The 26,412-nt window shown below is 45.9% G+C and overlaps 1 protein-coding gene and 1 long non-coding RNA gene across 3 annotated transcripts in view; one reads left to right on the top strand and one right to left on the bottom strand.

Annotated features, from left to right (window-relative positions):
* Igf1r (insulin like growth factor 1 receptor) overlaps window positions 1–26,412 on the bottom strand; it is a 280,439-nt gene that overhangs the window by 18,291 nt on the left and 235,736 nt on the right. For both annotated transcript variants that reach the window (XM_021634678.2, XM_060367320.1), the window contains 10 exons: window positions 26,036–26,203; window positions 25,630–25,834; window positions 20,832–21,115; window positions 19,199–19,335; window positions 18,593–18,752; window positions 12,675–12,777; window positions 12,221–12,291; window positions 6,432–6,661; window positions 6,044–6,154; window positions 2,071–2,233 (listed from right to left, as the gene is read on the bottom strand). In XM_021634678.2, the coding sequence (XP_021490353.1) occupies window positions 2,071–2,233; window positions 6,044–6,154; window positions 6,432–6,661; window positions 12,221–12,291; window positions 12,675–12,777; window positions 18,593–18,752; window positions 19,199–19,335; window positions 20,832–21,115; window positions 25,630–25,834; window positions 26,036–26,203 (1,632 nt within the window). The remainder of the gene's footprint in view (window positions 1–2,070; window positions 2,234–6,043; window positions 6,155–6,431; window positions 6,662–12,220; window positions 12,292–12,674; window positions 12,778–18,592; window positions 18,753–19,198; window positions 19,336–20,831; window positions 21,116–25,629; window positions 25,835–26,035; window positions 26,204–26,412) is intronic.
* On the top strand, window positions 52–11,064 carry LOC132647226 (uncharacterized). The gene is made up of 5 exons (XR_009585562.1): window positions 52–253; window positions 2,906–3,007; window positions 3,567–4,270; window positions 4,351–6,270; window positions 10,473–11,064. It is a non-coding gene; the product is annotated as an uncharacterized LOC132647226 (long non-coding RNA).

Raw genomic sequence — 26,412 nt, 5'->3', positions numbered from 1 at the left:
CAAATTTTGATTTCCCACTCAATCACAGCATCCTTTTCTCACATAAACTCTTCCATTTTCCTTCCTAGGAGAAAAGAGCTGCTCTACCTTAAAAATGGCCCCCTCTCTAAGTGGTGCCACAAAAAGGTGAGGCCACAAAGGCAAAACAAATTCCATGGAGAACGAGGCTGCTTGCAATGTTAGCCCTGGACATTAACCAGCACAACTTACACCATGTGCGAGCTACTGGCTGCCCCCGGTGAACTGACTCAGGGTATGTAACCCTAAGATGGGGCACTGGGGGACACCGAGGAACCCACCCGAAGGAAGAGGAAAAAGGAAGTGCTCAAAAATCATCTCTGAGCTAATCCAGTGGCATGCAAATGAGGGGATCTGCTTTGACTTGCATAGAAGGGGGATTCTAGAAAACAATCTCTCTTCCTAAATGCAAAAGAAAAATAGCACACACCCCCTTCCATAAACAGGCACGAAAATTTAATTCTGCAAAGAAAAATCATAATTATAATAGAAAATATCCTCATAAATACGCCACATGGTTAAACAGAAAAATATAATCCTTACTGATTTGGATTTAAAATGGCAAGAAGCACAAAAAAGCATGTTTCCAACTGTAATGCAAAGCGGGACAAAAGCAGCCTTACTGAGTTTCTGCCTGTGCTGGGAAGAGTGCATGGGAGGGCAAGATGAGGACACGGGCACAGGCTTGCCGGGTAAGCACCTCGGTCCCTGTCCTATCAGCACTCACATTTCAGTGGTGGGGAAACATGCCACCAGGATGGATGGCACTGCCCCAGGCCACTCAGGTACATGGTGGTTTTCTCTGATGAGCAAAATCTGGTCCCCACGCCTAAGTGAGGGATGGGAGGCAGGAAGGATCCCAAAGGTTCGTAAAAGGAACAGCTCGTATCTAGAAACTCTGGGACAAGCTGTCCTCTTGAGGGCTGCCCACCACGCTGGGCTCCCAGGGCTCCAAATGGGAGCGTGCGAGCCCAAGGACAGGCGTGCTGGGGGACTCTTTGGTAACTCCAGAGACTGACATCTGCTTTGTAACACAGCCGCATGCCAACACACCTAACTTCCGCCGTCAAGTCAAAATGACACAGCAGCCCTACCTCTCTAGAGAAGATACTCACTGCTTACCAAGAGGCCAAAAGGGCTCGTTCAAAAATTACTGCTAGGGTTTAGGCAAGCAAAACATCTCCAGAACACATGTTCAGGAGGTGGCCAAAGGTTAGTTAGTGATGGACAGCTTTTTGCTACATTTGCTGCCCTTTTTTTCTTGGCATGGTTCTGAACTGCTGTCCTATCACAGTAGGGAGGAGAGAAGGCCTGGTAAATTCAGGTTGGTTTCCTGAGCAACCTTGTCAAAGTAGAAGACAGATAAAAGACAAAGCCAATATAAGACTGAGAGGCTGGGGAGGGTTTCTAGCCAATGACCAGAAACGTAGTCCAGCACAATGTGTTGGTAGCGATAAGGGGTCTAAGATGTAGGTGGAGCAGCTGAGGTCCGGAGTTTGGAGCTACAAGTGGTGGAGAGATTAACTAGCATACCAAAGGCCTTGGTTTCAAAACCTAGTAGCAGGAGAGGAGGAAGAACTCTGAGCCAACCGAACCTAGGTGTGAAATCCAGTAAGCAGTGATCTACCTGCAGATGGACACGCCTACCTCATCACCACCATTGCGATGTGCAGGGGCTTCCCTACAGGGGCACTTGGCTTCCCAGGAACCTCGTGGGCCTATCTAGGGACAATGTTTTTTTGTAACCTAAGATACCTGAATGGGGGACTGGATGATGACTTTCATCCTTAAGCCAAGATCACTTGAGGAAGCAAGCTGTCCTGATTATTTCTGTAACTGACATTCTACCAGGAAACCATAGCCCCTGCCATGTTAAGGTGCTCTCAGGATCACAGCCAGGAACAGACAACCATACTGACTACAAACATCTTTGCACTCAAAGACAAGCCACTGTGCCCCTGGGGCATACTGAAAACCTCCCCAGGGGCAGACTAGTTCCTAAAGCGTCCATGACTTTAGTTTCTGCTCCAGTCTGGAAAGCAAAGGACACACCTCCAATTTTGACTGTGAAATCTTCAGCTACCATGCAGTTCCGAGCAGCAAGGTCTCTGTGGACAAACTTGTTGGCATTGAGGTAGGCCATGCCATCTGCAATTTCTCCAGCCATCTGGATCATCTTGCTTAAACTCGGAGGAATTAGGACTAGATTATTCTGCTGCAGATTAAAAACAAAACAAAACAAAACAAAACAAAACAAAAATATGAGCATCTGAGACTTTTCCTCCCCTACCTGCAGGTTTAATCTAGGGGTTGCAAAGCCATGTTTATTCAATCTGAACACCACAGGTTGCACGCAGAAGTCAGGACCTGCTCAGAAGGAACATAGCATTGCTGTGCCCTGGTATCATGTACTTTTGCCCTTGCTCTTCAATCTACTCACTGATGGATCTCCCATCCATTGATTTGGGTCTCCCAACCAAAACCAAAGATGGTCAACACAGCTTACTCTGGGCATCTCATCTAATCCTTCCAAGGCTGGAATTATAGGTGCTCTATCACCTAGCACTTACATGGTTTCTGAGGACCAGAACTCTGATCATTATGCTTGCGGGGCAAAACTTTAACCAGTGATCCATCTCTCCTGTCCAGTATTTTCTATTTGGAGCAGGACAAAACTATTTTAAGTGAAGCAGCAAGTTTAGGTATTAAGGATGCTCAGTTACTTAGGTTCTGAGTAGTTTACATGTTCCTTTGACTTCCATAATCATAAAGTTTAAGAACAGCACACTTATACACAGAACAAACACACTTTCTAAATGGATAACCACATGTTTGACTTCCCATGTAAGCTTCCAGGCCTTATTTATCTTCGTCCCCTTCTTCTAAGGTACAAAGATATGAAGACGAATGCTTTCATTTTGGATTACTGTTTTCAATGGGCACTGAGGACAACTGAAGTTCAGAGGGAGTTCACCTTGAAGAGCCTAAGGTCAGTGACCAGCAACATGGACAAATATCCTGTTTGCTGAGGAGGGCAAGACACTGCCTTTGGCATTGAAAAGAATTAACCGAAGAAGTGATAAATTCATTTTGACAAAGTAAGATAAAATATATGCTCAAGGACCCAGTAAGAATGGCTTAGCAGATAAAGGCTCCTGCTGCCAAGACCAAGGAACATCTATGTTCAATTCCTAAGACAGGTACAGTGAAAGAAGAAAACCAGCTCCCTCAAGGAGCTGTATATACAGCATACACACTACACACACACAAGTGTAAAAAATTCCCAAGGCTCCCTGTCATCCCAATCCCATGTGCAAAACCAATCATGAGCCCACAGTTTGGACACTAACAAGCTTGTGTGTTGGTACCAGTACAGTAAGTCCTGCCTTGTTTTCCCTAACTGCCAAGCATCTCATGCAACAGTACGAGGCCTTCTCGCTTTCCTGGTCCCACACATCACCTTCCTAACTTATTTTGAGGGTCCCAGGAAGAGCATTGCAAGGCTTTGAGATCATACTATCTGGGCTATTCTACATTATTTTACACAGGTCCAAGCACTCTGACCACGATGAACACGCAAGAGAATTTTAGCTTTTGCCCAAGGCTGCCAAATTCTCACCAGATGCCAGGATGTAGGTAACAGGTAACAGCCCCCACTATGTCTGGGAGTGACAGACTTAGTTGAGCACATTTATTTATTAATCATTTTTATTTTGATTCTTGTTCTCCAGGGGAAGTGACATCACCGGGAGGAAACCTGATCATTCATTTCTGGAGCTTCCCCTTTTCACACTGTCTCTTAGTATCTTTAGGGTTTTAAATATGCACGGCCAAGTAGGAGCTGTGCAGGTGGCAAGTATTCAGGCTCATGCCACCTATTGGAATATGAATGGTGTGTAAGTGTTCAACCGGAAGTTGTCACTCATCACGTGAGAAACAATCAACAAAAGGGACTTAATTATATGCAGAAAAGGGCCGACACTTTGTCAGTTCATGATATTATGTGGTCGTTCTTTCCTTCATCTCAACAGAGTAGAAATCTTTAGTCGTGTTAGAGTCCCTTAAGACAAGCACACATCCATGCATTTACCGAAATAAATAAGCAAACTGCAATGAGGGAGAGACAGCGAAGCTGGGGTCTCTATTCTAAGCTAGGGTCTGTATACCGAAGCTAGTATATATATATGTAAATATGTTTTTTATTCTGACAGGAGTTTTAGAAAGACAAAATTTAGATCTGATGAATTCAAAGGTAAGCTTTACTTCTGAAAGGGACTTTAGTAGTTCAACCTATGTAAATTTTTCAATTAAAGTTTTATTTTATGTCTATAGGTGCTCTGCCTGCATGCATGTTGGTGCACTACTTGCACAACTGGTGCCCACGGAGGCCGGAAGAACTGTAGATGTGGACAGTGGTAGGCTGCGACGTGTGTCCCGGGAATCCAACCACGGTTCTCTGTAAGAGCAGCCAATGCTCATATCTGCTAAGCCATTTCAACAGCCCTTTATCTGTCTCTTAGACATTAGGAAACTAGGTCTCTACAGTTGCCTGAGGATTGGAGGTAACCAATGGCAGAAACAGCCCTGAGACCACAAGCTATGGGTTTTATTCTGTGCATGAATTGAAGCAGTTAAACACTGATCTCTGCCTTAAAGGACCCACTGTCCTGTCACCCATCTGAGCAAGCCCTCCTTCTGTAGACTGGGTATTAGTGGGACAGGAAAAGGCTCTACTGTGAACCTGGGACTGATGCTGGGAGAAACAGGCAGCTTTGTGGCTCTGCCACCAACTCATACTTAGCCTTGTGGTTCTCCTCAAACCCCATGCTAAAGCACATGCTAAAAATAAACAAGGACATTTGTGAACAGGTACTCAGAACTAAAATGAAGGAACCGCCACTTGGGAGATGATTAAGTTGTAGAGGAAAAGAAAACAAAAGCTTACACAAAGAACGGGAACAAAAACAGAAAGGGGATGAGAAGAGAGAGGTTTTCCCTTATAGAATGCAGACAGACAAGCTGTTTACTCACAGGTAACAAAATCAGGGTCAAAGTGAGGACATCAGAAACACTGAGGCAGCCCCATAAAAGGCAGCTGGTCCTGGTGATATTTCTCAACATGTCTATCAGTTTACATATGCAAAAAAAGCTGGCGGTGGGCTAACACAACAGAGGGGGCGGGGAGACTCCACAGTGACTAATAAAAAACTACATAGGATCTTCTCAGGTCTACAATTTGAAAATGTCACTAGACTACGCAGAATCATGCAGCTAAGATGACTATCATTTAAAAGTTCAAGCAGGGCTCTGGCTTATTATCCAGCCTGAAAATAAGCAGAGTTTGTGAAGTCTTGAAAGCAGTGTTCGGGCAAGTGAAGAGCAACCTGTGCTATCAGGATAAGGGAAGTGTGCTCATATGTGCTATGTCTATATGCGTGCGTGCGTGCGTGCGTGCGTGCGTGTGTGTGTGTGTGTGTAATGGGCTCCTTGGGAGACAACTGTCCTGTGTACAGACTGGTTGGGGATTCACTCTGGCAACATTCCAGGGCCAAGGTCAAGGCCCCTGCCAGCCTAAATGCTGACCTTTACAAAGCATGTACTGAAAGAGATTCCAAGCACAAACATGGCCCTGGAGACCACAAAAAGAGATAATGCATGCTTGGCAGACAGTCAAGTGTACTGGAAGATCAGTAGGGGAGGCCGGCCCAGGTGAATGGGAAGGCTGTGGGAAGGGCTGACCATGATATGTCCTAGGGCTTGTGGGGGTTGTTGTAAGATGCAGGCATGGGTAGAGGGAATGCAGAAACAAGAACACAGAGATGCTTGAGATAGACTGGGTGGGATCCAAAGACAGAGAAGATCTCCCCAAGATTCCAGTCTGCCTACAATTTGACAATTCTTTACCAAAGCATGCAGCAAGAAACTCAAGGCTGAAAAGCAATGCGATTTAAGGACATGTTCCCTACAAGGGAGCTCTTGAAGGAAGTGGAACAGGAAAGATAGCATGGTGAGAATCAAAACTGACCTCCACTTCTGGCCTTAGAGACCGGAGATAACTTTTGAGATCGCCACGTGTCATTAGTTCCATGATGACCAGGGTAGGCTGGCCTTGGGACACCACGCCCAGTAACCGGACCTGAAGGATTCAAGAAGAGAAGGACTCAGAGGCAGAGGGCATGCCACATGATGCTCTATACCCCTTGAAACTGTGGTGCTGGGACCTGTGGCCAGGAGCAGAATTCTGGTGAGAGGGTGAGACCTTTACCTCATGTGTCTGTGGCTAACAGGAATGCAATGGGAAAGTCATCCACTGGGAAGAGGGCAAGGCACCAAATGGCTAAGGACACAGAGGGTGGCCCTAGAGATGCTTTCTGTCTGTAGGTCTGATCTTGGCTTCTGGGGTACTCTCTTACCACGTGGTGACAGTTGAACTCCTTCATCACTGAGGCCTCGTTGAGAAACTCTATTCTTTCCCGCATACTTGCAGCCTCGTTCACTGTCTTGATGGCTACTCTGGTTTCAGGTTCATCCTTGACCACGCCCTTGGCCACTCCTTCATAGACCATCCCAAAGGACCCTTGTCCAAGCTCCCGGTTCATGGTGATCTTCTCTCGAGCTACCTCCCACTCATCAGGCACGTACACTAGTAAGAGACAGGATTGAGACAGGCATGGAAACAGTCCTTAGACAGACCAGAGAATATAAGATGCTGTTCCCTAAAGTCCATGAAAGGAGTATCAAGGCACAAATACAGTCAAGCATAGGCCCTCAGTCTCTGAGGAGTCCATGACACTTTGAGGAAGGAAACCAAGACACCTAAGACAGGAAAGACAACAGCGTTTCCTTCTTCTTTCCTTGGCAAAACCCCAAACAAATTAAAAAAAAAAAAAAAAAAAAAGCAAACTAACCCTAAGAGACAGAGAATGTAGGATTTTTTGTTCATCCTCATCAAGGGGTTACAATGTATGTCAGAAAGAGAGATTAGTAGCCGGGAATGAAGGTAGGGAAAAGACCAGTGGGGTGTGTGTGTGTGTGTGTGTATGTGTGTGTAAGAAGAGCTAATCTCCTCCTTCTTGGATAAACCTAGATATGAGAAGCTGCCTCTGCATGGACTCTTGGCCTGTGTGCCAGCTAACAGGGCATCTAGCCCCACTGTAGGGTTGCTGAGCACTTGAATATAGCTGCTCCAACTGAAAGGTGCTGTATGTAAAACATACAATATATTTCAAAGGCTTGTTTAAAACAAGTGAAAAAGGTAACTTTTAAAAGAGTTTTAGATTTTTAAAATCCATGTGTACATGTGAAAATCTCTCTGTCTCTGTCTCTGTGTGTGTGTGTTTGGATGCCTGGGAAATCCGAAAGACAGTGTTGGCTTCTCTGGATCTATAGTTACAGGTAGTTGTAGGACTCCTCACAGGGGTATTGACTGAACTAGAGTTCTCCAGAAGATCAGTAAGTGCTCTCAACCACTGGGCCATTTCTCCAGCCTTGTATTCCAGAGATTTGGTTAAAAATCAAAGTTTAAAGAGATTACTTTTACATTAAAAATGACTGTTGGATGTATTAGGTTAAATGAAAAATGTAACTAAGACATATTTCATCAGCTCTTTTACACTTAAAAACATGGCTACTAAATTAACAAAACAGAAAACAAAAAAAATCCCCATGGCTGTTAGCCACGTGTGGCAGCACATGCTTATAAATCCCCTCCCATCACGCACGGCAGGGAGGCTAGAGATGGGGTGTGTTCCTCTGAGGACAGCCTGGACTACAGAGTGAGATCATGTTTCAAAAAAGCAAGGGGATGTGTCTGTGCTGATCGATCCTTGGTCCACACACCTCACTCCACCCCTTCCACAGCCGTGCCTCACAAACCCAGTATGGCTGAAATGGAGAAACTCAGCAAGTAAAAACTAAAGGCACAGACTCAAGAGAAAATTCCTTAACCGTTCAAGAGAGATGACTGAAAAGGAGAAGCAAGAGGGGGCCATGGAGGAGAGCACAGCGGGTATACGCAAGCCTTGCCTTCTAGCATTCCTCCTTCAGCTGTTTAACTCTGGAAGCTGCAAAGAGGTTGGATCAAGTTTAAGCGAGCATGCTGCTCCTTTCACATAAAAGAACCGAGAACTAATGATGATGAGGACTGTGCCTGCCTTTTCCATCTGAGGGGAAAGAGAAGAAGTCATACGTTGGTCAAAGAAAAAGAGCAGGGTGGGAGGTGATGAAATCTACAGCAAAAATGCAACATGATTTAAGGTGTCCTGCAGGCTGTAAAAGGCAGTTTAATCCCAGCGCTGCTTTGTTTTTCAAGTGATGTGACTTACTGGAACGCATGGTGTTTTAGAACAATCAGTTTTATGGATGGGTGTTTTGCCTGCACGAATGCTTGTGCACTATGCATATAGTGCCTGTGAAGGACAGAGGGCTGCATTAGATCCCGGGAAACTGGAGACACAGGTGGTTGGGAGCTGCCACTGTGGGTGCTGGGAATCAGAACAGGGTCTTCTGGAAAAGCAGTCAGTGCTTTCAACTGCTGAGCCACCTCTCTGGCCCCAGAATGCATAAGTTTTAAAACCTAACAAAAGAAACAAAACCAAACCCAGAGGCTAGGGGCTACGGCACAGGGGCAAAACACTGTCTTCTCATGCACAAGGCCCAGGATCTCCTTACTAGTACACCGAGTAAGGCAAGTGACCCCTGAGACTGAAGGGACTCGGTGGTGACCCCAGGGATTTGGCCTGCACGGTCTAACCTTAGGAACCTGAACAGAATTCCTTCTCCAGCTTCCATTTTTGGTAATGTTTGATCTGGTTTGACAACAATAAGTGAATAGTTATAGAAAAGAAGGATGAAGAGAAAGAGAGAAAAAAAGAAGGGGAACAAGTAAGAAAAACCAAAGAAAGGCTTCATCCCACAACTTCAGTGGGTACAGTAAGAACTGAAATAATATTAAATTAGTATGTCAGATCTGTAAAAAGAACATTCGCTCCATTAGAACTATAATCTAACATAGCTACTGACAGCCCTGTCTACAGGAGAAAGGCCAGCAGACACTGCCTGGGAGGGGCCTTGTGGCTGTGTTTGATTTTCTGCTTTTAGATGCAGAGCTGCAGCGGAAGGCAAGAGACCATTGGTAGGCTATCACAGTACTCAATCACCCTCATGGCACAAGCACTTACCTCTAAGTGATGCCTTAAGGGAAGGATGTTTATTTTAAATTTGGGGTTGGGATCCTTATATTTTGAAGAATGGAACCTACATATTGTGGTGGTTTGAACAGGAGCAGCCCCCACAGGCTCACATATTTGAATGCTTGGTCATTAGGAAGTAGAGCTACTTGACAAGGATTAGGAGGTGTGGCCTTGTATAACTAGGGATGGGCTTTGGGGTTTCAAATGCTCAAGCCAAGCCCAGTGACTTGCTCTCTGCCTGCTGCCTGATCCAGACGTAGAACCTCAGCTACTCTCCAGCACCATGTCTGCCTGTGTGCCACCATGCTTCCCGCCATGACAGTAATGGGCTAAACCTCTGAAAACTGTGAGCCAGACCCAATTACATGCTCTCCTTTATAGGAGTTGCTGTGGTCATGGTGTCTCTTCACAGCAATAGAACACCAACTAAGCCATCCATCCATCCATCCATCTATCCATCCATCCATCCATCCATCTATCCCTATTGACTGATTTTGTGACAGGATTTTTCTATATTGTTCATACTTGCCTTGAACTTGCTACATAATCCAGGCTGGCCTTGAGTTTATTTTTTTCTGGTTCAGTCTCCCTAGCACTTGGATTATAGGTATGCACCACTGCATTTGGCTCCCGTGCACATTTTTTTTTACTTCATGGCACATATGGGGCTAGTAATTTCCCAAATAGGATTTTGTCTTCTATAGGCCTCAGACAGCTTGTGACCCTGTAGAGGCTGTGCTTGCTTAGGAGAGAATAGAAGACAAGGTCTTTATAGTCTCTCTCAGTAAGTACGGGGGTCACTGTCTCCATTTTTTATCTCTAAGGATCCAGGCTAGCTTTTAATGAGAATTAACTATGTGGCTTGCCACAGAACATGGAGTTAAAGCCAATCACATCCATTCCTTGGGAGGTTCCTGAAGTTAATGCCCTCAAGCCTTTTTCTAAATTCAATCCAGCTGCTGACTCAAGCCAGCTTCCCTCAGCTCCAGCAGCCAGAGCCCGTCATAAATGCGCAGTGTTATCAGCACTTTCCTGTAGGGGATTCTCAGTGCTGTCTTAACAACAGCGACATGCAGATTAACTCTGGGAGAAAGAAGTTTTTAAGCACCTTTGAGCGGCAATGTCGCTTTGTAGCTCTTTGAGGAAAAAGGCTTGTGTGGTGGTACTTGTCGAAAGGCCAACTAAAGCAAGTTCAGATGAGGTGACAGTTTTCTCACCTGTTGGCCTGGGTGTTGACAAGTTTGTTTTTGCTTTGTTTTGAAGAAGAAGAAAGAAGAAGAAAGAAGAAGGAGGAGGAAGTTGCAAGGAGGAAGAAAGAGAAGAAGGAGGAGGAGGATAACGACTATTTCTCTGGTCCCTATTTTTCTCTTTTACAAAAGCAATTATTGACCTGGACAGCATGGCTGCATGGTTCTGGCTGCTTAGGAGACTGAGGTAGAGTGTGAGGATCACTTTAGCAGTTATATATACGCTAGCCTGTATAATATAGTAGGGCTTTACAGTAAGGCTCTGCCTCAAAAAAAAAAAAAAAAAAAAAAAAGTTCTTTGTATAAATAAGGCACATTTACTTTCCTGATTTAGCTTGTTTGCTTTCTTGTTTGTTTTTGGTGGTGTGGGGGCAGAGCCCAGGTTCTGGAACACTTTAGGCAAATGTTCTATCACTAAGCTACATATCCAAACCTGTTCTGTTCGTTTTAAAGGAGAAAGATCTTCTCCATAAGTAGCTATGCTTCTAAGCGGGGTGCGCCCCCTTTGAGAGTGCCTTTTATGCTTTACAGGCGCAAACACATGCATGCATGGCTCTTTAAAAAATAACTCTGCGAGACCTTTTGTAAAGCGAAATAACATCATTATTCTGCACCTGATTCAAATTCAGAAGAGGCTGTTTTTGATTGGCTTCACTATAAATATAATTCAGTTAGAAATGATTAAAGAAACCTTACAACCATGCGTATTTGTAAAGTGCTTTTAACTGAGGAAGCGTTCCTCTGCTCTTGCATTTCAGCGGGTTAATCAGTTAGAATAATCCTGACTCTTTATTTCTTATCTTCTGCACATCTACTTGTACTTCTACAGCGAGAGGTCATTTATCCTGAACATACTCCAGCAATGCACAGACCCGATCCAGCCCCCCCTGTGGCCAGCTTCCCTGACTAAACAGTCCTTCCAAACATCATGGCCGTGAGGATTCAGGAGGCTGGGATGACCCTTTGTCCTGACTTCTTACTGCTCAGCTAGGGGAGCCTGAACAAGTCCTCAGAGAGTCTTTCCTTGCCAGCACCTAGATAGGCATGAGAAATGCTATAGGGTAAGCTTAGCGAGGAAATGGGATTTTTTTTTTTTCTTTTTGGAAAGTCCTACAACTTAGGGACAGCATTACAGGGACCCTCCCCAACAAACTTCAAATGTCTCAAGCTAAACATAATCACTAGGTAAAAACAAAACAAAACAAAAAAGGGACAGTATAACGGACAAAAGAAGAAATAACTACTAGGTACAACCCTGGTTCCAAGTCAGAACTTCTAAGCCATTTAATTAAATGACTTTCATTAGTTACTGCCAAAGGGAACGTAAATGGAGGCATAGGTTGTATGGCCCTAATCAGGACAGGATAGCAGAGGGATTCCAAGATCACATAAAGTTATAATATAGTAGGCAGTTGTAGCGAGGCCAGGGAACAGCTGGAAGCTGACCCCTAGATGAAGTCCACTCAGGACTGCCTGGCGGCTGCAGCAATCCCTAAATAGACAATGGTAACTAGAACAATTCTTTCATTCTGGAGCGACATTTCAAGTAATGCAGTGTACCGACTTTGGCCATTTGCATCTCTAGAGCCCGGCTTTTGAGAGTCCCAGAACTTCTGACAACGTCATTGAGCATTAAAAATGTTATTAAAAGACAAAATGAAATGCTATTCAAGGCATATCACAGGACAAAGGTACTTCAGAATTATGCAAAGCTTTTCTCTAATTAACAGCACCATATTCCCCCACCTTGGCCAGGACCCTTACCATCAGCTGCGCTGAAATACTCAGGGTTCACAGAGGCATACAACACTCCATTGCCCAACCTGTTGTTATTTCTGTCAAAAAAGACAAAATTCAGGTCAACAAACACCATCTCTATACATTTCTGTAAATTCCTTTCCTTCCTTCCTTTTTTTCCTGTTTCATGAATTATCTTGAGAGAGGGAGCAAAAGCATGCTCCCTGCTAATGGTACGCTTGTCTGTCTGTACTCCTGACTCAGGCCCTGGTGGGGCCAGCAGATACCTGAAGAAAAGTCTTTCAGATTCTGCTGTAGCCTCAGATTTGAGCTTTTAAAAACACATGTGTTTCTTTGCTTAACTGGAAACAAGTCTCAGTCCAGGGGAGGGCTAAACTGGCATGTTTGGAGAAGCTCTTCATTCAAGTTCAAATCATCAACTAGCTTGATTTAACTACCATCTTGTGGCACAGAAACTCACCTCTTTCTATGGAAGACATACAGCATGATTACCAGGCCCCCCACGATCAGCAGGATGGCGACTGGCAGAGCAATGATCAGATGCATGAAATTCTCATACGTCGCTGCAGAAACAAGGAAGAAACAGGAAGATGCCCTGAGGTGAATAATTGTCTTATGCTGTCATTTTTATCCATGGTTGAAGATACGTTAAAACCATCTTGGAAAAAGCCTTAACTTGTAACCTCACCACACAGTAGGAATCGTCAAGGCAGTGTCAGGACTAGCCCAGCAAATAAGCTGAACCATTTGGGAAAAAAAAAAAAAAAAAAAGGTAAATGAATACAGATTGAAGTATATACTCCTTTAAAGTACTGCATTTTCTGAATATAGCTCAAATGATGGGCCTGGAGGCAAATAATTTTTGTATGTAGGCTCACGGGAAGTGCATACATTTGCTGAAGTTAAATGAACAGATGCTTACACATACTAACTGCTCATGCTATGCTGATCTTTAAGAAAGTTCCGTGGACAGCTTACTCACCGCCCCCGGCACCCACATACTGGAGTCACACTTCTTGCCAAGGTTGCTCTGAATTTTCTACAAATATGTGAAGGAAACTGAAGTCTGAGACTGTAGGGCTTGTCACAGAGCTTGATGCAGACACCACGTGACGGGGTTCAGGTCTGCACCTCTCAAAATTCTACCAGATACAGAACTCTTTATGTGTTCAGGTGGAGTAGCGTGAATGCGCACGGGGCAGGAAATGCATAAAGAAAAGAGGAGGTGCGGAGACGAGGGGCGCCCCTCGAGAAAAGTCCTTTAGGCAGAGTCTTGAGAAAGGTACACTTTCCCCCAGGGAAATAGCTTCCCATGCAGAGGGATGTCTTGCAGATGGCACTGAATGAAAAGTCAGCCAATGAGGGAGTCTGGCTCAAGCTAAGTGGTTCATTCCATTCTGCAGATTAAAAGGAGTCAGTGGCCCAGGAGTAATGCCTACGGACCACAACAATGACTAGAACATCAAGATATTCCTGAGCATGCAATAGTGGCACTTATACCTTGGGGCAACCAACAGCTGTCTAACTAGACTTAAGGCTGCACCATAGGAGGAAATTCTCGCCTGATACTGTCTACCCAGCCTATTATCTGTATCTGATGAGAAGAGCATACTACGCCAGCACTTTCCTAAACCAGCCCACTTTTAACTGCATTTTAAACACACATGCTTATCCCCACAGATAAGCCCAGCTCCCAGTCGTCCCCAGAGAAGCTTCTTTATACAGCAGATGGAGAGGATTAGAGAAAACCCCACCTGGTCAACATGCAGAGAACAGACTGTGGGGTACTCATTTCCAATTGCCAGATCTCCATCACAACCCCCACAACGAAGGCTCATGAAACACTGCAGACAAGTAGGCGGTGAGATTCTAAGAGCCAGAGCAGCAGGGTGTCTGCTGAGAGATGGTACCCTCTATCTATGACACTTGCGTACATGAAATCTCAACAAGATGGTTACCTAAACTTGCATAATGGCACCAGTTGATATGCTTACAGGGTTGGGGAAAATAAAACAAGGCCCCACTGCGAGATGAAAAGCTACAGGCAATTAATGGCTGTTGGGAGAAGGAGAATCAGTCTTTGCAGGCCTAACAGCTCCCTGATAGGTTATCCAATCCCATATACATACATTCATACATAACCATATACATACACATAACACTAAAAGGACTTGGCAGGGCTGTGAGGGTGTGTATACATATACATGTGTATGTATATATTTGTGTGTGCATGTGTTCACATGCTGTATATAAACAATAATTAAAGAAGTAGTTATGAATTTGAGGGGGGACATGGGAGGAGTTGTGGGAGAGAAAGAGGTGAGGTAATACATAGTTAGAAATTCTCAAAAACTAGTATTAAAACTAAATAAATAAATAAAAAAAGCATTAGTGAACTCTTTCAAGGCTGGAAGTAAACTGCTCAGATTCATGTACTGCGGAGACGTGTGTCTATGAGGACAGACCGAGAGGCCCTGAGCACTCCCAGGTCTGGGAAGAGTTAAGGGAAAGTGCCATCCTCCCATGGCATGCTATGTACTGCTCAATTTAGACCTCAGGAAGAAATCCTTTTATATAAGCAAGATCAGAGAGATGACCTAACTTTCCCAGGGGCTGCAAGGGTAACTGGCAAGTCAAGTTCCAAAGTGAGAGCCTGGCTTTCCTGCAGCTCCTGCTCATAACAGCCCCAATACAAGAACTGGGAAGTTGGATTCCAGATAGAGACCAGAAAGAATCTTCGAGACTCCAGTCAAAATGGAAAAACAAATAAACAAACAAAAATGAGTATCTGGAGAAAAGGAAGAGAGCCGCGAGCCCCGTGACCAATGGGATGCAGATACGGAATTACAAAGGATAGAGGCATTTCAATGGCAGCACTCTGGATTTCAGGCTTATAACAAGTCCATAGTAACTACTGGACGCCCAAGTAGACACGTCTATACAATGGGATGGCTTTGTGGGCAAAGGCTCTTGCTGCGTCACCGTGGCAACCTGAGTTTAATCCCTGGAACCCGAGAACCAACTCTTCAGAGTTGTGCTCTGACCCTCTCCACGTGTGCCGTGGCACAAAAGCCCACGAATCCACATTGAGCAACAACACCCATAAACGAAAAATGGAAATGTCTACCGGAAAGGAGCTGGGAACTCACTGGAGACGTGTTCACGGACCAGAAGTCACTCACCAATGCTTGGTACAGCTCCAAAACCTTTTCTTATTCTTGACATATTACAAAAGTGAATTCACATTTTTCAAGTTAAATTTATTTCTTTATCAAGTATCTTTCAAAATGAATGAGGTTCCAGTTCCTAAAAGTACTAAAAGGTATCTCTGCCAGTGAAAAGCTCGCAGCTCTTCTTTTCCCCTAAGAGAGTTCGTGGTTTTCTATTACTGATACCACCGGTCAGGCTGTGCTGTGTTCTTTTTGAGTTTCACATTTAAACAGGGACACAGAGAAACTGGAACACATCCAGAAGAACAAAACTGCTAGGAAACTGTCTATGCAATTGGTCTTCAAGAAAGGGCTGAAAGACCCGAGAATATGTGATCTGGAGGGGGAGAAGTCTAAAGAGGAACGTAATGGAATGCAAGCAGGCAGAGTCCCTTAGAAACAGCAGGTGGTGCAGCACTTGAAGAGCGTCCTCCTCGGAGGATTAAACACAAGGAAACCACACTGAACGGCACCAGAACAGTCTTGTCGGAAACCAGGAAAACTTCCCAGAAGCAGAGAGAGCTCTCGTGCAGCTTCCATCCCAGTGGAGAAACCCCTTCAGAGGGCCTCTTAAGATCCCCCGTAGACATCCCGGTCTTGACATTTCAAACACAGAACAGCAAAGGCAGCTACAAACATGTCCTCTCCTAAGAAAAGCCAGGTTCACTTAGTTTCAGAAACCAAGACTGCTACTTCAGAGAAACGCCATGAAATTTCTAGACCTAGGCTCTACCCTCGGAACAAGCAGAGGGTGGGGAAGGGTTGGGGGAACTATGACTGAGCCAGGAGAGAGCTGCAGAAACAATGGGGTACCAGTGTTGGTGTGGCAGCCCAGAGTTAGACGGCAGATGACCCCCACAGGCTCGGATGTTTAGGGCTTGGTCATCAGCCTGTGCAACTACTGGGAAGTAATGGCCACCTTACAAGGTGGGACCTAGAGGGAGAAGGTTAGGTCCTTGGAAGACAGGCGTCCTTTGAGAGAATCTGAGACCTGGCCGCTTTCTCTCTTTTGGAGGTGAACAGCTCTGTTCCACCATATACTCCCTGCTTGTGGTGTTTTTGTCTCAGCACAGTCCAGGAGTAATAGAGCCAACTGATGCTGGACTACATCCTCAAACTGTGAGCCAAAATAGTGGTCCCTCCCTCAAACTATCTCGTGTTTCCTCACAGGGAGAGCTATTGTGACATCACAACGAAGAGTTACCATATAAGCTAAGCTATCTGGAATAAATGAGAAAATCCAGATTATAACTCACAGAATGCCCCATGTCATTATTCCTAACACTTCAATTCTGGACACAGCAGCATCACACACACATGTTTACAATTCCATTCGCCTCTGTCCTTCTGCTGTCACTATGCGGATTTTTGGCTGGACTGTCAAGAGTTTTAACTGACATAAAATTATGTATTATACATATATATTTACCATGTATGACATTATTTTAAAGCATGCATACGTTAACCTAGTCGACAGAAGCATTAACTCACATTGTTGCCATTTTTTTTGTGGTGATAACACCTTTTTAGCAATGTACAAGAATGCCTTATTAGCTACAGTTAGTATGTTATACAATTTATCTCTTGAATGTATTCCTTCCATCTAAATGGAAGATTCCCCATAAGTTCTCCGGGGAATCATGGGACTCTTATAGAGTTCTTCCTTTTGGATTTATTTCACATGTAAGTGAGGTCATGCGGTACTTATCTTTCTGTACCTTCTGCTAGTAGGTGAGGACTCTGCTACACACACATGCCTCATTTTTCACCTACTCATATGCTATTACCGTTGTTTGGTTTATTGTGACCAGCGCTGTATGTAATAAACAAGGAAGTGCAGACTTCTGTTCTGCACAACTCACTTCATTTCTTCCAGATAACTACTCAGGGTGGGGATTGCCGGATCTGGAGAGACCTTGTTTGAATCAAGAACCCAGAGGAGACCCGTAGGGGCACAGACACTAGCAAACAACTGTTCACCAGAGCCAAGACTCTAGACCAAGCTGATATTTTGGTGGGGTGCAAAAGGAATTCATATTCGATCTTATTATATATTTGTTTATAAATTACATAAACATGATATAATCTAAAAAAAAACTTGGTTTTTCATAAGACCTATAAACATTCACTACATATAAAATTTCACCAAAAGACTAGAAATTTCACAGTCAAACAAGTAAGCACCCCTTGCATTTAAACATTTCATAATATTTAGTTTTAAATCTGAAACTATCATACAGAACAGCCTAAGAATTCTATCTTCTCAGTGGTTTCAGTGAAACTTGTAACATTATCCACCAGTCTCTGTGCAAAATGGTGAGTACAGTATCTTTCATTGCATATTGGTAGATGGAAAGTTCATCTTTTTTTTTTTTTTTTTTTTTTTTAAAACCACTGGACAGATGCGGAAAGAAGAATGCCTCTGTCTGGATGCTGTCCTGGAAGAGTCCAACCTTAGAGCAGAGAGACCAACCAGATGATCCTTTGGGTTTCTTTAGCCTCATGATTCTGAGCCTTGGATCTGAGCCCCAGCCAGCCTCGCTGACCAGGCAGGAGATGGAATGTTTAACTAAATGCTTTGCAAAATGCCCCCACACGTGAGCCACGGTAAAAGCAAAGGCATTTTCTGGCTCTCCACAGGTGTATGACCCTCTTCTAGTTTGTCACGTGAGCTAAGGATCAGCACCTTCCCAGGCTGAGATGTCAGATAACACAGCTTCCTTAGTGCGACCCTGTGGGAAAGCTGCCTAGCTCCTGTGTGTCTGTGGGTGAGTATGTGTGTTTCTGGTGTGGGGTGGTGAAGAGGGGTGATGGTGGTGGCACACAGGGGTAAATGTCAAGTGTCTTCCTTTTTGGTTTGCCATCTCATTTTTCGAGACAAGGTCTCTCACTGAACCCAGAGCCCCACCATGGGCTAGACAGCAATCTGTGAGACTTTTACTGCCACTCCTCTGAACACAGAGGGTACAGAAGCACACTACTGGCCCTAGTTTTGATGTGAAGAATCTGAACTTAGATCCTTAAGCAGGTGCTTTTCCTAACAAGCCACCTCGTCAACCCAGCCAGCTTTATTCTAACAGAAAACCAGAGAACCTCTGAAGCCCAGGGCTTCTGAATCCTGGCCCACCAGCTTTTAGTTTTACCAGCCATTTCCCTCAGTAAGACTTACTTTTGGCTGGGACATAGAAGAACACGGGATCTGTCCATGACCCATTCCCAGAGAGGGAGGTAGCCTGAATCCGGGCTGTGTAGTTCCCAGGGTTTAGCCGGTTAAGCTTGGCCCCTCCGTACTTCCTGTACTCCTGTCTGGACACACATTCCCGCTGATCCTATGGAAATGAAATGTAAGTGTTACATTTCCTACAGGCAGGATCGGACGCCTGCTGGTAACTCCAGCTGCCCAACAACTAACTGTTCAGGTCATCACCAATATGAAAGAAGCAATTACGTCTATAAAAAGGTGATCTTTGGGTGGCACCACAGGAAACTGTAATTGAGCAGACAGGACTCAAGAGGAATGAAAAGTTACCAAGATGTATCTAGTCTGTGGCATGAGGCCTATCTACGGTGACACTGTAGGTGAAGGTACGGCCTGCTCCTTGCACCCTAGTCACCAGTGAGCAAAGCATGGCAGTGCTGGGAAGCCCCTGATCTCGCTGACTGGCCACCTCTGTGCTGTCTGCTCAGCTGGCCAGCAGACCACTGGCATGCAACAGCATGTGCTCTCAGCGCCGGCAGAAACCCATGCAGCTGCGGGCCACCGTCCCAGTCTTACCTCCACTTGCGCCCCATATTTTATTTCGTACATCAGAATCAAGCCGTTGGGGTTCTCAGGTTCGGGCCACTTTAAGAAGATGGAATTTTCAGGTCTTGGCTCCCAGGTCACTGGTCCAGGAATGTCATCGGCTCCTTCTGCATAACAATGTAAGCAAGTGGCCAAACTGGGTTTAGGTCTCCAGAGAGGATGACATGTGGTGGGCTAACAGGAGGGTGACTCTCCCCTAATCCTTGTTTATTCAGGACTCTCAACAGGGACCTTGTAGGAGGAGTCCTCCTGAGACAGCTGCTGGCACAAGGTGGAGGATCGGGGGTTGGACCTGCCTGCCATCTCAAGACAGCACCTCCCTTCCGACCCTGTGACCGAGTACAAGCAAACAGTCCTGACAACCTATGTAACTTTCTCCAGCTCCATTTTCCTCACAACAAAACAAAACAAAAACAACCAACCAACCAACCAACCAAAAAAACCAACAACAAAAAAGCTTCACACGCAGCAGCCCTGGAGGAGGGCAGGGAGCTTCAGTGTGCTGAGCCTCCAGCTGTGGCACTGACTCTGCAGCCTCTCCTTACAGCAACTGCAGCTCCTACATGGGACCCCAACGGGCCAGCTACAACGCTGGCTTCTGAGGCAAGCTGTTTCCACCATCGTCGTTTTCAGCTGCTGCCGGCCTCACTTCTGAAACCAAGGTGCTGAACCAAAGCTGTTCAGAGAGAGGCCCTGGCTTGGAGGTAAGCTGCTTTCTATCTCTTCTAGGAGGCTGGGGAAACTGAGGCACAGGAGCTCATGTGAGTGCCAGAGGCAATCCCAGAAGCACCTTCTGCCCCAGTTCCCATCACACTATGTTTTTCCCTCTGCTTGGCATCTCCTTCAGAAATGAGAAGTTGCAGCTCACCCAGCTTGGAATGAATGGCTGTCTGGGTGCTGGGCAGTGTCTGCTAGAGAAGCAGGCCCATGGGCTGCTCCCTTTGAGCAAGGGGACACTGCTTCCTTTGAATCAAGGCAGCTGCTTTACTTGGGCCCTGGAGTATCTCTCCTAAGGCTGAGGTGGACTAAGAAGGCCTTATGTCCTCAGTCTCTAGCCCATGGCACTACTGGGAGGAGGCAGACTCTTTGGGTGATGGGCCTCACTGAAAGAAGTCAGGCCACTGGAAAGCTGCATTGAAGGAGACTCTCCCCTCTCTTTTTCTCCACAGCTGCCAATGGGGGAAATAGGTTTCCTTTACCAACTACTGCTGACACTGTGCTGTTTCACTGCAAAAGCAATGAGGCAAGTGCCTGTTGCCTGAAACTCCCAAATATCAAGCCCGAAATAAACCTTTCCTCTCGGTACGATGATCATCTCAGGTGTTTCGTGACGGTGCTGGAAAGCTAACCCACTCAACTTTGCACAGAAGGGCACAGGGACGGGTGAGTGCTCAGAGCGAACCATGCCAAGGAGTGGAAGCCTTGACGGAGGCTTGTGAAGACGTGCTACGGTGAGCCTGAAATGGGCGCTGGCCCTGGGAGCATGTTCTCTGCTCCTTGGGCACCTGACAGGCAAGGCTGTGTGCCAGCGCTCACACAGTTGTGGGACTGAACCTAAGGTCTGTCGGCCTTTCTCCCTAGGCTGTGGGGCGACCTGCCATACCTGCCGGCATGGTTCTTGCAAAGACAAAGTTGGAGGCACTGCAGCCCAGCTTCTCGGCCTCATGGTTGCAGCTGTGGATGTCGATGCGGTACAAAGTGAAAGGCCGGAGGTTGGAAATGACAGTTCTCTCCTTGTTATCCACCCTGCTCTCGAAGAAAGGGTATTCTGTCTCGAACTCTTCTGGGTCTGTCATGTTGTAGGTGTCAGCCATGGTGGTGTTCCTGCTTCGGCTAGACATGGTGGTGTTGGCCACCTGCATGACATCTCTCCGCCTCCTTTCAGGTCTGAAAAGAAGAGAAGGTCAGCTGGTAAGTTCTTCGGCTTTCTTTATGTCTTTTCTGCCACCAGGGTGGAAATAACAAGAAAAGGAAAATCCTAACCTTGAAATAAAAGACACTATTCAGGCTCCTTGGATAAGAACCAACAAATAACAAGGGGATTTCCTCCTTCATGACCTATCTTGCATTCTCTGTAGCACCCTCAGAGAGAAACACACACACACACACACACACACACACACACACACACACACACACCCATCAATGGTACTAGGAAACAATGCATCAGCCACTCTTAGCCAGGCTAAGAATTAAATAGGACAGACTGAGAATTAAATAGGACAAACTAACCAGCCTGATAAGCCTGATAAGACTGATAAGGGGAAAGGTTAGGTAGCTTAGGCCGCAGACACATAAGAAGGGACCCAAAGGCATATAGTAATGGCTTCTTTGATCTTCTCTGAAATGAAGGTGCCCTGGCAAGTACCTAAAACCCTTGGCTTTTCCTGAGCAACAGAGCACTTACTGATAGATACTCCCTGTCCCTACTATGCACCACAGCCTTGGATGTTCATTAAGCCTGGCATTGCTGCCTCCTTAGCAGTGGGTACCTGTGGCCTCCCAAGATCCTGCTTGTGAGGGGAGTGGAGACTCTGCCACTGACCTATGCTGGCTTGAGAAACAACAGAAAAACAACAGGAACAGATTTGTTGTTTTTAAACAGAATCCCAAACATTTGATTTTACCAATAAAGACTCAGGAGCCAGATGCTGGACTGAAAGCCTGCTAGCTCAGAGATGCAGAGACTGACCTTCCCCCTTGGCTGAGCTGAGGTCCGAGGAGGAAAAGGCCCTTCTCTTTCTCCACGCTGTCCCTCTTTTGTGCTTTCTAAGTGTCTCTCTATCCATCCTCTGGACTTCCTCTCACTCTCTATGTTTTGTTCACTCCCTGCCAACTGGCTGCTTGCTCTGCCTCTTGACCTATTGTTGACTTTATTTAACCCTATTTATGGAAAGCTTTTGGATTAACGGTATGTGCTAGGGCTGAGCTACACCACAACTAGAAACAGGTTTTTCCATCACACAATCTAGGGTTTCACAGTGTGATCAAATATCCCACAGCAACAGATAGCTGGAGCTCCCTCTCCCTTCAGAAACCTTACAAATCAGGCTTCTAACATTTATAAGAACTGAGAAAATAAAAATATAACATCAGCCAAGCACCACTCTGAGGTATAAGCAACCCTCAGGTTAGATGCAGGTGAATGGTGGGAAAGATGAGTACTGAGGCTATCGTTGGCATTGCTTGTGACTGGGCAAGGGATGAGAAGAACAGATGAAATGGATGCAACCTGTCTGGTAACAATATTAAGAGTACAAGACAATAAGGGAGCCTAGACTATGGAGCTCATCAGTGTCAGTACAGGAGAACTCAGCAGTGAGGAGCCACATCCAGAGGGAGGCACCTTGGAAACCATGCCCCAGGCCTATGGATGTTCCCTAGGCCAACATCTGGAAGAGTAATGCAGAGCCAGGGAACAAACTGTGTACTCCGCAGTCTGCTCAGCTGATGGACCTGCTATCAAAACTGCAGTTCTTTGTTGGGTGTTGACATGACAGTCCCCACCCAAGCATATAAACTGCCCATGCAGGGGTCCATCGCAAAAGTCAGGAATGGGCACTAGGCTACCAACCAACAAACTACCTACTTCCCTAAAAGGAAAGACACAAGAAATCACATTTGTTGTTGCTGGGTTTTTTGTTTGTTTTGTTTTATTTTGTTTTTGGTGCTAGGGAGACATTCAAAACATTACTAATAAACTTCCTGTATCCCTTTTAAAACCAACACAACACAAACTTGCGCCTACACATAAGAAGGTGCTTGCACTTGATCATTTGATTTATTGCAAAATGATAAGCATTCCCTGCTTTGGGCCATCCCTAACAAACTGGGTTATAGCATCAAGCACACTGAGTAGTCTACTTATTCATAAACCCTATGCTCTTACAGACTGTATAACAGTTATGTGGACACAGAGTCAAGGCCAGGGAGTGAGGCAATATAAGCATTAGAAGGCTGGGGATGGTATAAATAGAGTGATCCAGACTTGTCAACAGCTACATTCACAGCAACCTATAGCTTGGAAAAACTTACACTTTCAGGGAATGGGCCTGTCAGAGGAAATCCTCACGAGACACGGCATTGTTCTCAAGAGGGTTTACCACTTCCAAATCGATGTTATCGTAAAAGCAAAACTAAGTTTCCAACTTCCTGTCTGCCTTATGCTCTCTCCTGCTCACACGCACTTCTGCCATGATGCTCTGCTAATGTGACAGTGCAAAGGATGCCTTCATCAGGGCACAGCACATGCTGGGCTTCATACTCTTCTTTCTTTAAAACTGTTGAGCTATGCATACTACCAAGCATCAAGTATCAACAACAAAAGAACTAATAAAGCTCACTCACAACCTGAACCCCTGGCAGTGCCTACAAGAATCCTGGATTTGACTGACACCCAGTACAGGGTGGAGGTAGGGGAAGACTTCCTGCCTGGCCTCCCCGGGACACTCCAGATCTGGCCATTCTTGTGGTTATAGGAACTCTTACTTGCTGAGTGTTGCAGAAAGAAGGAAAGAAAGAAAGGAAGAAAGGAAGGAACGAAGGGAGGGAGGGAGGGAGGGAAGAAGGGGGGAAGAAAGGAAGGAAGGAAGAAAGAAAGAAGGAAAGAAAGGAAGGAAGGAAGGAAGGAAGGAAGGAAGGAAGGAAGGAAGGAAAAGAAAGCCAAAACGATAGCAGCAGTGCATCCTGACTTAAAAAGCTGACTTCAACAGCAGCACAGCAAACTGCCAACCAAAGGAGCTGTCCCCAGTGGGGCAGATGGGAGAGTGCATAGCCTGCTACAGGGCACTAGAAGCTCTAGCGATTTCAACTGTGAGAGCAGAAGAGGGAAAGAAAGCCACGGAGAAGCCAGGAGTTCTATTCTCAAAAGGACTGGTACCTTCAGAGCTAACAGGCCTTTATTTTCTTCTCTATTGACTCTTCAGAGTAAGATAGCTATCTCTGACCATTTCACAAATATCAGGGAAGTCATCCTAAAGTCCATTTGTTGATACAATCCAAGAAAGGCACAAAAGGCAAAGCAACAGCAGGATAAACAGCCACTAAAGGCTTGGGGGAAGCTCAGGGGAAGGAAACAAGCCTAGAGAAGCGCATGCAGCTGGGGTACCATGGGGACCGGGGTGGGCACCTCACTGGTCTGAATCTAGTTGTCCAACCAGTTTTTAGCCTCCAAGGTTGTGTACTGCCTCTCAAGAGCAGAGTCCGGGGCCATTTCCTCTATTTCCACCCCAGACATCACTAGTTCCTCTGGACTAGAGTGAAAGCATACAACCACTTCTACCATGTCCAAAGTATCTGCACTGCCTTAAACAGAATCTCCTACGCATTAAAATAACTTATTAACCCGTTTTCCATTCCACCCTATTCTCACCCACTAGGAAACTCTAATTTGCCACATGTGTCTGTTCTATACATTTCATGCACACAAAAATCACACAGTATTTACTCTTTACCGTCTGGCTTTGTTTCTCTTTTAATGGAGTTTTCGGGGCGTATGCATGCTGTATCATTACTTAGAATTTCTTGCCCTTTTATCACCAACTAGTTTTTATTGAATAGTTATACCAGCATTTGTTTTATCTATCCATCTACCTATGTGCAACAGAGCTGTTTCTAGACTTTTCCTAGTGCTGCTACTGAACTTTTCCTTTCTTTTAAACAAAATTTAGATATACTTACTTCTCCACCCCGACCCCATCTTCCCAGCACCAGCATGAGGGTAGAGGTCAAAGGACTTGTGGGAGTCACTTCTCCCCTTCTACCACGTGGGTTCTGAAGACTGAACTCGGGTGTTTAGGTTTAGGAGTAGGTGCCTTTACCCACCGAGGCATCTCCCTGCTCCCCATCCTTCCATTTGCATTTTCACTTTGCAGAAACTGACGGCCGAACACAGGAATGGAGGGAATGCCTGGGCCAGCATTCCACTCCTGTTATGAAACCCGAGCACATGTGGACACACCAAGCACACGGCTGTGGTCTGAGTCTGGATCCCTTTTGAAATTGACTCTGATACAGCCCCAACTTGCTTCTTTCTGCTGGGTTGAGGGAGTTAACTGAGAGAAGAGGGGAGGGCGGAGATGGATCCAAACCTCAGCTTTTCCCTTTACATGTTTCCTTGAGGACAGTCAAGTGATTTAAGCAGTGCCTCCACCACTAGGTGAAGATGACCCCACCTGCCCGACAGACCCCCAATCCCCCCGCGAGAAAGGCGATGCGGCTGAGGCCCCGGGGCCCTTCCTGCAGGGCCAGCTTTCTGTAGGATCTCCGCTAGCCACACTAACATCATCTTTTGTTTCCCCCTCTGGGTGGGTTCCGTGTCGTGCCCTACCGTGCCACAGGGAGTAAAGTGACGGGACTCGCTGAACCGCACCAAATGTAGCACTTTGAAAGGGCACTCTCACCTGGGCACGAAGATGGAGTTATGAAGGAAATTCTCGAAGACTTTCCGGTACTCTGCCTCCTCCTTCTCAGCCTGCTTCTCAGCTTCAGTTTTAGGACAAGCACAGCATGGCCCCTTTTCACCACCACACACTTCTGTCTTGGGGTTCTCTGTCACCTCTTCCACATCAATGGTGCCATCAGCATACTTTCTGATGGGGATTTTGTCTACACAGAAGAGAACAGGGTGGGGATGAAAGCCGCGCACAGCGTGCTTGTGAGCACTGTGAGTGGGAACGGGGCTGGTCCGCGCTGCCGAGAGAGACACAAGCCTGGCACGCACATGACAGGAGCAACACTAGGGTTCGGGTACTCTCAGACAACAGGCAAGGCCAGTGGCACCGCCTGCCGGCTGCTGGGCCAGCTCACCTTTGGAGCAGTAGTTGTGCCGGTACAGGTAGCCGTCCTGTGGCTGCCGCTGCCACCTCACAATGTAATAACTCAAGTTCCCATTGGGCAGAGTTGGGGGGTTCCACTTCACAATCAGCTGGGAAGAAGAGTTTGATGCTGACAGGACGTCCAGGGGAATGGAGGGAACTGGAAAGAAGAACACAGGACATTACAGAGAACAGAACAAAATTTGAGGTGGAGGTTATCAGGGATTCATCGCCAACGAACTGCAAGCCGGACCCGAGTACAAAGACAGCAATGGGTCAACCAGAGCATGAAGTGAGCCTGAGTTTTGTTGTCAAAGATTACTAAGTGGGATGGCATCCTTCTCTTCAGAGAACTTGTTCTCAGATCAT

The sequence above is a fragment of the Meriones unguiculatus genome, chromosome 14, assembly GCF_030254825.1.
Source record: "Meriones unguiculatus strain TT.TT164.6M chromosome 14, Bangor_MerUng_6.1, whole genome shotgun sequence".
NCBI lineage: Eukaryota > Metazoa > Chordata > Mammalia > Rodentia > Muridae > Meriones > Meriones unguiculatus.
The sequence above is the reverse complement of the archived record's forward strand: the minus strand, read 5'-3'. Positions and strand labels throughout refer to the sequence as shown.